Source organism: Tachysurus vachellii, chromosome 17 (genome assembly GCF_030014155.1).
Source record: "Tachysurus vachellii isolate PV-2020 chromosome 17, HZAU_Pvac_v1, whole genome shotgun sequence".
In the NCBI taxonomy this organism is placed as follows: Eukaryota; Metazoa; Chordata; class Actinopteri; order Siluriformes; family Bagridae; genus Tachysurus; species Tachysurus vachellii.
In genome coordinates, this window is record NC_083476.1 from 22,253,742 (window position 1) to 22,265,793 (window position 12,052).

Sequence of the window (12,052 nt, forward strand, 5' to 3'; positions counted from 1 at the left end):
CGTGGTGACGTGGTGACGTGGTGATGTGGTGACGTGGTGACATCTGATCCTGTTTTATCTTTAGTCTACATGTCTAAATAAATTCTATTATAAATGCAGAATGTAATCAGCAGACAATCAGCTGTTCAGTCACTCAGTAATCTGAAGAATCAAGAAGTTAAATTGGACGTTTTCTAGATTTCAGAATGTTATATATAACGTATAAAGTCAACCAGCTGTGTGTGTTCAAGTGAAGGCTCACACACACACACACACACACACACACACACACACACACACACACACACACACACACACACACACACACACACACACACACACACATCTCCTTTCTGGACTAAAATAAAATAATTTCTTCATATTTGTTTTGTCTGTATTTTGCTTTAATGACATTTTTTACTTAAGTCCACAAGTTTGTATGAAATCCTGAAGACTGGAGTTCAGTCAAATCCATCAGAGTCTGAACACTCAGTATAAAGACTCATCTGATGTCGTGTCTGTGAGTCTGATCTAAAATAAATCAGGACTCTGTCGTTCTTTCAGTGTGTTTTAGACCTGTGTTTTTCCCTCTGTTGATGATCTTATTTTAGTGTTGAAGATAAATCTGAGCTGCTTTTTAGATGAACAAACACTCAAAGCATCTCAGAGAGCAGAAATGGGTTTGATATCAACATTTACTCTGAACATACAAACATCTGTGTGGAAGAAATGTTTTGGAACTGAAACTGGAGCAAAGGTGGAGATGAGACTCCAAAATACTTAACATCAACATTTCATGATATCAGGATGCACATGATGCTTATTTCAGCAGGTGAGTAAAGTTTACAGTGGAACGGTTTGAGTTTGAGATAAAGTGAGAACAGCAGGATGTGTGTGAGGATGTAAGAGCTTCTGGAGGAAAAACAACAACCCAGAAGTCCAGAGAGAATGACGGAGATTCCTGATAGTCAGCAGCAGAAACTGTCAGAGAGAGAGAGGCATGAGGGAATCAATTACTGTGTGTGTGTGTGTGTGTGTGTGTGTGTGTGTGTTTGTGTGTCCGTGTGTGGAGGATTGTGTGTGTGTTGAGGAGTGTGTGTGTGTGTGTGTGTGTGGTCAGTACTCATCACTCCCTCTGTAGGTCTGAGGTTTGTTTCTTCAGGAAGTCAGAATTCACACAATATCAAACTCAATGTCACTCTGTTTGAAAAAATCAACACATTTGTTTCTTCTTTAATACGTTTCAGAAATTCCTTTCATCAGTAACTTTAATGAGTTAAAGTTTAACATACAGCTCGAAATCTACACAATAATCATTTATTTTTAACCAGTTTGAGATTTTCATGAATGTTCATTTGCATGTAGTTTAATTTGTGTGAATTTGGTCATGAGAGTGTTCAGGACTGAGACGTGTAGAAAGACGATGCTGTGTTAGCAAACCTGAGGAAGACAAATGCTGCTTTTCCTACACAGGAGTGTTGTGTAACTTCCCTCTTCAATTCTATTTATATTTCAGCTTATAAAGGAATAGATTCAGCACCAAACTCTGTAAGAAAGCTCAGAGATTTAAAGATATATCACACACACACACAGACACAGACACACACACACACACACACACACACACAGACACAAACACACACACACAAACACATATACACACACATATACACACACAAACACATATACACACACATATACACACACAAACACATATACACACACACATACACACACATACACATACACACGCATACACACACATATACACACATACACACACATACACACACACATACACACATACACATACACACACACACAGACACACACATACACATACACACACATACACACACACAAAACAAATTACAAATTAAAAACAGCAATAACATACACAGTGCTTGTACATGTTCATCAGTCAGGACTTTACAGTTCCGATGACAGTCACAGCTACAGTTAGGTTTCAGATTATTTTTACAGTTGTAGTTACAGGTCTTGGTGCTGCAGTGATCTAGAAGTGTTTCAGAAAGCATTAGTCCCTCCTGAGGTGAAAAGAGAAGCAGAAGCATCAGAAATGCTCGGCCCAAGCATACACCTCGTACACACAGAGTTCTGAATTATTCAGAACATGATGTGTAAAAACAAGGTGTTCATCTCTTCAGCCCTCTGAGCCTCGGCTCTGCTGGAGCTTTCAGCAACACTGATGAATCCCAACACGGCTCACGGTGCGCAGATTAATATAAAAAAGTCTAGAATTTTATTAAACTCCCTTCACACCGAGGTGCTAGCATCAGGGGCAGGACCTGAACTCTGGATTCAATCCTTTTAGTAAAAAAAAAACAGCATTAGAAGATGATAAAGCATACAGTGTTCTAGTTAAAGTCTGGAAAGAGAAGATAACCATGAAAGTTTTAGAGATTTCAGCATCTTATTAAACATCTCATTAAAATCACGTGAGAACTTGAGAAAGTCCAGAACCTGGTGTGGGAACATCCTTCTGGATTCGTTTGGTGTTGTTCGGGTCATGCAGATTGCTGCTATTTTAGTTTTCCCCTGAGCAACAGTGACACACTCTTAATTAATGACTCTAAGAGCTTTGCCTCAGCAGCATGAAACCCTACAAGGTCCTGCAATAATGTATTCCATCCTGTTATTAAGCTATAGTTTAGTATAACGTAATGATCCCCCCCCCATGCCTCGGGGGTTTCCTCCTGGTACTCCGGTTTCCTCCCCCGGTCCAAAGACATGCATGGTAGGTTGATTGGCATCTCTGGAAAATTGTCCGTAGTGTGTGATTGCGTGAGTGAATGAGAGTGTGTGTGTGTGTGTGTGTGTGTGTGTGTGTGTGTGCCCTGTGATGGGTTGGCACTCCGTCCAGGGTGTATCCTGTCTTGATGCCTGATGACACCTGAGATAGACACAGGCTCCCCGTGACCTGAGGTAGTTCGGATAAGCGGTAGAAGATGAATGAATGAATGAATGTCATTATATAAACGATATAAGTTTTGTATAGATAGTAAAGAAATAATTCCTCAGACCTGCGTATCTGTAACCACGACTCTTTCACTAACACCAGTCAAGACGTAGAAGCTCAAAAACACTCAAGACTCTTCAACATTCATCGGTCTGATGTTATGGTTAAAGCCGATTCTCGGTCCGGTTTCCTGTCGGTTCACTGATCCGGATCTCTACAGATGTTGTGCTGTTGAAATGTTTAGCAGGAAGCAGGTTCACTGCATCCTATGAAGAAAGAAGAAAAAACATAAAGCACACAGAGTTTTAGAGTCTCATGCTGTGAGCTGATCCACACTGTCATTTCTGAGGGTTAACACCAGGACACACACACTTTCCATACACACGCCAGAGCCCAAGACCACAACTTATCATTTAGCTGTCAGCAAATCTGCCAGAGAAGATACAGAAAATGTCAGTGCTGATTTACTTACTGTTCATTTGAGTCTGCAGAGTTCGACTACACTCAAGTGAACTCTGGAAGTGTCAGATTTTCTGTGTGTGTGTGTGTGTGTGTGTGTGTGTGTGTGTGTGTAATTAATATGCTATGATCTCAGTCTGACACATCACATTGCTCCTGTTCTGCTGAGACCTTCTCGTGTTTAATAATAATAATCCTGAGAGGTGTTCAGTAATCAGTAGTATTAGTTCTCTTTCTTACGCAGCAGGATGCTGTCAGATTGAGTTATTTTTAATCCTTTAAGGCCTGCAACAGAAAATAGATTCTATTAATTTTAGAAATAAATGAATGAATGGAAGGGGGGCACAGTGGCTTAGTGGTTAGCACGTTCGCCTCACACCTCCATGGTCGGGGTTCGATTCCCGCCTCCACCTTGTGTGTGTGGAGTTTGCATGTTCTCCCTGTGCCTCGGGAGTTTCCTCCGGGTACTCCGGTTTCCTCCCCTGGTCCAAAGACATACATGGTAGGTTGATTGGCATCTCTGGAAAATTGTCCGTAGTGTGTGATTGCGTGAGTGAATGAGTGTGTGTGTGTGTGTGTGTGTGTGTGTGTGTGTGCCCTGTGATGGGTTGGCACTCCGTCCAGGGTGTATCCTGCCTTGATGCCCGATGACGCCTGAGATAGGCACAGGCTCCCCGTGACCCGAGGTAGTTCGGATAAGCGGTAGAAGATGAATGAATGAATGAATGGATTTAGTGCACAAAACTCCAGCGCAAAATGATTTACGTTTGCCAACATTTACTGATAATGACCCTTTATTACATCTTTTACTCAGGAGGACAAAACATATTGTATCACACAGATGAAGTCTCTCTTGTCTCGAGTAAAAGAGTGAAGGTGAACAGCTCACTGTGTTCATTACTGATAATAATAATCCTCATTATTACTCCTAGTGAACGCACACAGAGTGCAAACTCAGATAAAGATAAAGACAAGTGTGTGTGTTTTAATAATGATTTAACTCATTATCCGGAGGCTCGACACATCAAACGATCCTTTAACTTGGAAGCAAGAAAAACAATTTCACACACGACTGATTTCACAATAAGCCCAAACACACAAAAGAGACAAAACAACTTAGTAGGTTGTTGAAGGCACTAACAGTCATCTGCAGAGATAATTACCAGATTGATGCTGGATTACATCCAAACTAATGTGCTGTTTGTTGCCTTTCCTCTAATGCTGAAATTGTGTGGAAATTCTACGAAGCATAAAATGGCTGAAAAGAAAGAAATAATAGAACTGCTGATGCCAAAGTGCTAAACTTCACACGTCCACTTTCTAACACACACACAGAAAGAGAAAAATGTGCTTCAGGAGACTGAAACGTGCTGAAACGTTCCCGCTGAGATACTTCAACCATGATTATTTGATGAAAGCAGAAGGTCTCGGTTTCTGTGTCTGTTGTTCCGCACCTGAGCTGAAGTGCTGAATAATTCAGCAGCCGGTGAAGAATGAACGACTCTCTACACCAGACTGTCAGCATCCGTGGCAGGGGGTTCAAACTTCTCAAGCCAGGCGCATAACATCAAAAACATGGAGGAGAGCTCGAAGATGACAGGGCCGAGGAAGGTGAGGTTCAAGCTGGCCTCGTCGTACAGCGGCCGAGTTCTGAAGCACGTCTATGAGGACGGCCAAGAGCTGGATAGTCCTGAGGAGAAGTATCCTCACAGCTTCATCCACACAAAGATCCCTCAACACCTGGACGTGGAGCAGCTGTGCAGCTTCAAGGACGTTCAGGGTCACGATGGAGATCCTCCTACAGGTCTTATAGCCCAGCGCATTAACGTGTACCGTGCAGTGAGCGGCTTCAGACCTTTAACATCTAGTGACCAAGAAGATGAAAAGGTAAGTCCTGATCACACAGCGTGAGAGTTTTATCGAGCATTTGTGTGTGTGTGTGTGTGTGTGTGTTATCTTAGCAACATAATCTCTAGCACTTTCCTCCTCTACCTCTAGTGTTACATAATTGATGTTTCTGATGGATATAAAAGTTTTTTCCCCTCAAAGACGGTCTATTTATATACACGAGGTCTCCAGAACATTCTACAAGCTTTTAAACAGATTTATTTGTGAGTTTTATTTATTAGCATGAACTGAATATAAAAAGATTATGATATAAGATATAAGCTTTTGAGCTTTTCTTCTCTTTGACACAGAGATTGTTCAAGACAAGTGAAATGTATTAAAATGGAGAAAGAGTCAGAGATGACTGCTGAGAAAATGGCTTTTGTATGTAATTGTGCTTAGGATTATTACAGTGTCAGTCATAAAGTTGTGCTGTGGCGCTTGTGCGGTACGTCTGCAGCCGAGCAAATCTAACTCATCGTGACAGACGTTCTTTGTCTGGTTTCTCTCAAAGGAGCTTTGTGCTTTATTCGTGGCTTTTATTATTTATAGCAACAGATTCAAACAGATTCAAAGAACCTTTTGTGTAACTGCTTTCCTTTTATTCCATTTATTAATAATACGCTTTGTGTCTGTGTGTTTGCTGGATTCCTTCAGGCGGCGGTTTTAGACTTCGAAAAGATCATCATCTATACCAGCAACCTGAAGATCATCCGATCTCCTAGTAAAAAGGTCGACGGTGGCGTAAGATACCTTCACGGTCAAGGAGAAGGACGAGAGGGTTCTCCAGGCCGTGAAACCAGATCTAAAGGGAGACACAGGACAAAAAGCACCCGTAAGGAGGAACGACATCATGCTCCTAAAGAAGAGGTGATTCTTTTTCCTAGTTTATTGTCGATTTAATTCTGTCCTCAGATCATGTGACAGAGATCAGCTACAGTCTTATGCTCATGGTGCATTGCAGGGCAGAATAACACACTCTTCTACATACAGGAGATCACAGACCACACACAACTGGCTAGTTTCATTGTGATTGACAGGAGGGAGAGAGTATGCCCCTCCCACTTAGACAGAATGACTGAGTAGTATAGGATTACAGGAGCACAGTACAGTTACAGGCAGCCTTCAGAAAAATAACCAACATTTACATATAAAACAAATCACATATTGTGTGAATGAGTGAAGCTTTGAGCCGAATCATTTGGGATCGCTGTAGAAAAATGGACCGAAATATTTCCTGCAAAACACCAGTTTGAAAGAGATCAGAACTGAAATCATGATAATCTGATTCTCTGAATATCTCTGTGAAATCCTGGAGGATCTGACCAACAAGTGAAGATCTTGGTCCACTCCAGATGGAGACACCACTGACTGATCGTTATAAAGGCTGAAGAACATTTAGGTGCTGAGTTTTATACCTGTTCATAAAGCCATGCGTCAGGTCTCCAACAGCTCATTATGAAACTCCCTCAACAGACATTTTTGTCCAATCTCATGAAGGGTTTACAAAATACATAAACAATCTGATTTCATTGTCATTAGATTGTAATTAAACACAGCGGTGCCTTTAATAATGACAGTCTGGATTTGTTTTTTGTTTTTGAGTTCAGATCAGATCTGACATTTAATTGACATATTTGTACTTACCCCTAGTTACCCATGTGTGATATGTGTACTTGCCCCTAGTTACCCATGTGTGATATGTGTACTTACCCCTAGTTACCCATGTGTGATATGTGTACTTATCCCTAGTTACCCATGTGTGATATGTGTACTTACCCCTAGTTACCCCTGTGTGATATGTGTAATTACCCCTAGTTACCCATGTGTGATATGTGTACTTACCCCTAGTTACCCATGTGTGATATGTGTACTTACCCCTAGTTACCCATGTGTGATATGTGTACTTATCCCTAGTTACCCATGTGTGATATGTGTACTTACCCCTAGTTACCCATGTGTGATATGTGTAGTTACCCCTGTGATATGTGTACTTACCCCTGTGATATATGTATATGTGATACATACATGCTGGGGTATGTATATGTGATACATACCCCAGTGATATGTGTAGTTACCCCTGTGATATATGTATATGTGATACATACATACTAGGGTATGTATATGTGATACATACCCCAGTGATATGTGTAGTTACCACAGTGATATGTGTAGTTACCCATTTGATATATGTAGTTACCCCTGTGATATGTGTAGTTACCCCTGTGATATGTGTAGTTACCCCAGTGATATGTGTAGTTACCCCTGTGATATGTGTAGTTACCCCTGTGATATATGTAGTTACCCCATGATATATGTAGTTGCCCCTGTGATATGTGTAGTTATTCCTGTGATGTGTAGTTATTCCTGTGATATGTGTAGTTATCCCTGTGATATATGTAGTTACCCCTGTGATATGTGTAGTTACCCCTGTGATATATGCATATGTGATACATACCGCAGTGATATGTGTAGTTACCCCAGTGATATGTGTAGTTACCCCTGTGATATGTGCAGTTACCCATGTGATATATGTCGTTACCCCTGTGGTATGTGTAGTTACCCCTATGATATGTGTTACCCCTGCAGTTACCCCTGTGATATGTGCAGTTACCCCCTCTTTCTTTCACCCTGCAGGAGGCAGGTGGCTGTGAGCAGTGTGGAGGTTCGGGTTCAGCCCCGTGTTCTCAGTGTCATGGCAGTAAACTGTCCATGTTGGCAAACCGCTTTAACGAGTCGATCCGTGAGTTACGCTGCCCGGCCTGCGATCCGCACGGATTAGAGCCGTGTCAGTCCTGTGTTCAGTCCTGTGTTCAGTCCTGTGTTCAGTAAACGTTTAGATACTACACAAGTCAACAACTGACCAGCACAGACATGATGGACAGAATTTGTCTGATAAATAAAATACAATCTTTTATGTCTGTGTTCTCTTCATGTGCTTTGTGTATCTTGTTATTTCCCTTTGGGAGATTCGTAAAGAATAAAATCTTTAACACAGACGAGTTTGAGGATTTGAATTAATGTGAAATCTCAGAAAGAAAGAAACTCAACTGTAAAATCAACACTTATCCTTTCACAAATAATCATCTGAATCATTTTGTGACAAAATGGACCACGGAGTAGGTGGGAGGAAGAGGAACAGGAACAGAGGAAGAAAGACGTGAAGCAACAAGTAACTCGTTTACACTTTATTTAATAAAGAAAATAAAGATCAGAAGCAGGAAATCTCTGGAGCACTGGATCCTCTGAGAATCTACTGATCTACTGAGAATCTACTGATCTACTGAGAATCTACTGATCTACTGAGAATCTACTGGATCCTCTGAGAATCTACTGGATCCTCTGAGAATCTACTGGATCCTCAGAGAATCTACTGATCTACTGAGAATCTACTGATCTACTGAGAATCTACTGAATCCTCTGATAATCTACTGGATCCTCTGAGAATCTACTGATCTACTGAGAATCTACTGGATCCTCTGAGAATCTACTGATCTACTGAGAATCTACTGATCTACTGAGAATCTACTGATCTACTGAGAATCTACTGGATCTAAAAGAGAAGATTTTTGCTTGATCTGTGAGATGAAACCTTTTTGCTCATGTTTTTAATCTGACGGAGTGTTACTCGGTTTGGATTTTGCGTCGTTGTCGTTTTTTTGGACGTTTTATACAATAATAATTTTATACAATAATACTTTTTTTTTCTCCTCGTAACATATGATGATGTTTTAAAGCTAGAGATTATACAAACCTCAGAACGCTGATGAACTGTGATGCTGTTATGAATTTATAATCCAGATCATTACGGATGTAAACAACTCACACTGAGTGATTTCTTTTCCTGTCACTTTCCTGTTAATCAGCGTTTGTTTACTGCTCTGTCTGGACTAATTACCATCAATTTATCCTTGTAATCGAAATAGTACTTAATAGCAAATAAATCTGTCGTTGTCTTCAATTAAAGTATCGAGATTATCATTAACATCTCCAGCGTTAATCTGAGATCCGTCTTCACTCCAGTGTCTGATAGCAGGAGTTAATTAGACACAGTGAAAATGTTCAAGACACAAAAATCCAAGACACACACACACACACATGCACACACACATGCACACACACACACAGATGCACACACACACACACACACACACACACATGCACACACACACACACACACACAGATGCACACACACACACACACACACACACACACACACACATGCACACACACAGATGCACACACACACACACACGCACACACAGATGCACACACACACACACACACACACACAGATGCACACACACACACAGATGCACACACACACACACACACACACAGATGCACACACACATGCACACACACACACAGATGCACATGCACACACACACAGACACACACACGATCAAGATTATAAACTCTGTTTAGTTCGAGGTTGCAGCTGCTTCACTGTCTGGTTCACACACAAGCTTCACCCCACACCACCCTCACACACACATCTCACACCCACTCTTCACCTTTCACACCCCTCACACACATGCTTCACACCACACCCCCCCTCACACACACATCCTTCCTGTCAAAGTCTTCAGATGATCACCGATAAAGACCAGACCATACAGCTGACTGACACAACATTGGTTTAAAGAAGGCATGACAGTCTCCAGGCAACTCCATCCACAACAATCCCATGAGACACTCGCTTACAATGCATCTCAATCTCTGGCAGGGTGACCGGGCGATGAGACTCCAACCAGGGGTAGAACATCAAGATTGACGAAGTAGCTCAGTAAGAAGAGACAATCAGACTAGGAACTCGGGAAACTGGGAGCTCGAGAGTGGCAGAGAGTGGCAGAGTAGAGAGAGAGAGAGAGAGAGAGAGAGAAAATTGTTAGGTATGACTGTAATCAGGTGATGGACAATGTAAATTATGTGCAGACAGGGACTCCATCAATACTAGCTACGACAGCATAACTAAAAGTCTAGAGCCAGAAGGTGACACAGACATGAGGGCTTCCTGGGATGTAAAGCGTCCCACAACTCCACAGTCTGCAAACCTGAGCGATTTGTGAGGGTGTTAAGGAGACAACATCCAGACATCCCAGTTCACCAAACACTCTATGACCATGAAACCTCCAGATCTGCTCCTTTACCTAAGAAAAGCTATTCAGCTATTAAGCAGGAGGAAGTTAGTAAGCATCCGTCTGATGTCCTTCACACAATCTTCAATCTTATTAAGCTTGTGACTCGCATCTGACTTACTGTATATAGTTGCGTGTCATCAGCATAACAGTAGAAGCCAGTGCAATGTTTATGAATAACTGCACCAAGGGACATAAAAATTTTTTTCTGAGTGTTTATAGTCGGGAAACAGACACAGTCTCTATATTGTGAACCCTGGGTGACGACTCACTGCAGCTAGCAGACGGTCAGATTAGCCTGCTTGTCTGCTCCCTGGCCCTGGCTCTGGATTGTCACCGATTAACTAGGCCTGTTAATAAACTATGTGTTATGCTGAAAGAAATGAGAGCAGCACCTTCACGAGTGAGATGGACACCGTCCCGTCCTAACAGGCCAACCTTGCCCTCAAAAGTGCTCCAATTACCACATTGTTTTCAGAGCACCACCTGGACATCCAGCAGTTCAGTGACCATAACCTGCTGTCAGCTACATCGCGACGCCACATTGAGATTGCGCCGGAGCATACTACAGCATCGGACATCGCCTTCGCTAATTTACACACCTCTACAATATTACTCTTAGTAATCTCTGACTGACGAAGTCGTATATCGTCAGCTCCTACATGGAAAACTGCCTCAGAGTACCTATGCTTGCCAAACACCCTAAGATTACCTGCTATGTCTGGCGCCCTGGCTCCAGGAACACACCTAACCAGTGCTGCTGGAGCCCCTAATGGCTGAGCTCATTTCACATGCTTTAAGATGGAGTCTCCTATAACCAGAGCTCTTTCAGGTTTCTCAGCGGGCGCTTCACTGAGGAGAGCAAACCTGTTAGACTTGTGAAGTGGAGAGGAGTGGCGCTCCCGTGGGCAAGCCTTAGCGTTAGCTTTAGCTTTGCGACTATGCCACAGAGTTGACACCCATTCGCCCAGCAGTGAAGGCTCTAATGCCGGAGTTGAAGGGTTTCTAACTCCGGCTAAAGCATCCAGATTTTCCCCTACAGAAACTACACTACGATCACTATCCCTCACTAGTGTCTGGATGCGCACCTCTAAAGCTGAGATCTTCTCCGTTAGAGAGCTAACTAACACACACTTATCACAACTAATATTAACGCTAATGACGGAGGAAGAATTACTAAACATGCTGCAGCTCACACACTGGACAAGCTGAACCTTTGCCATTCTATACGATTACGTACCTTTGAATTTAATCAGATTGTAATTTTAAAAAGACCTGAAGAGCGTTTCCTCCTCTAGCTGTTTGAAGACAGGAAACAAAAAAAGCAGGAATAAAATGAACTGCAATAGAAAAGTAAAGAATTTAACAAACGAAAGCGACAACATAAAATATTAACCAAAAAGAGAAAATAAAAACAGTATAATTTAGTCACTGAGACAGGCACGAAACCGGCGGGAAACGATTCAAGCACAGGAAGTGATGTATGAAGTGTAATTGGCAACACAATAAAAGCTTCTTGACTTGAGTTTATGGAACCAGAAGTCATTAATAATAGAAGAGAGAATCACTGCTGTCCTGCACCATGAGTTCAATCTGTTGTGTTTCAGC

General features: G+C 41.9%; 2 protein-coding genes and 1 pseudogene across 2 annotated transcripts in view; 2 read left to right on the plus strand and 1 right to left on the minus strand.

Annotated features, from left to right (window-relative positions):
• plac8l1 (PLAC8 like 1) overlaps window positions 1-361 on the plus strand; it is a 2,767-nt gene extending 2,406 nt beyond the window's left edge. The window contains exon 3 of the mRNA XM_060891707.1: window positions 1-361. This exon is cut by the window's left edge and continues 350 nt beyond it. The gene's annotated coding sequence lies outside the window, so the exon portion shown is untranslated.
• Window positions 362-4,805: 4,444 nt separating this feature from the next.
• Window positions 4,806-8,136, plus strand: LOC132860188 (glutaredoxin domain-containing cysteine-rich protein 2). Its single transcript, XM_060891300.1, has 3 exons — window positions 4,806-5,302; window positions 5,960-6,172; window positions 7,940-8,136. The coding sequence occupies exons 1-3, from the start codon at window positions 4,991-4,993 to the stop codon at window positions 8,132-8,134; spliced, it is 720 nt and encodes a 239-aa protein (XP_060747283.1). The 5' UTR covers window positions 4,806-4,990; the 3' UTR covers window positions 8,135-8,136.
• A 2,641-nt stretch (window positions 8,137-10,777) lies between these two features.
• Window positions 10,778-11,667, minus strand: LOC132860427 (uncharacterized; annotated as a pseudogene).
• Window positions 11,668-12,052: the final 385 nt, after the last annotated feature.

Coding starts and splice junctions, on each gene's coding strand:
- LOC132860188 (XM_060891300.1), top strand. CDS start 4,991: ATGGAGGAGAGCTCGAAGATGACAGGGCCGAGGAAGGTGAGGTTCAAG. Junction 5,303..5,959: donor GTGACCAAGAAGATGAAAAG/GTAAGTCCTGAT, acceptor GGATTCCTTCAG/GCGGCGGTTTTAGACTTCGA. Junction 6,173..7,939: donor ATCATGCTCCTAAAGAAGAG/GTGATTCTTTTT, acceptor TTCACCCTGCAG/GAGGCAGGTGGCTGTGAGCA.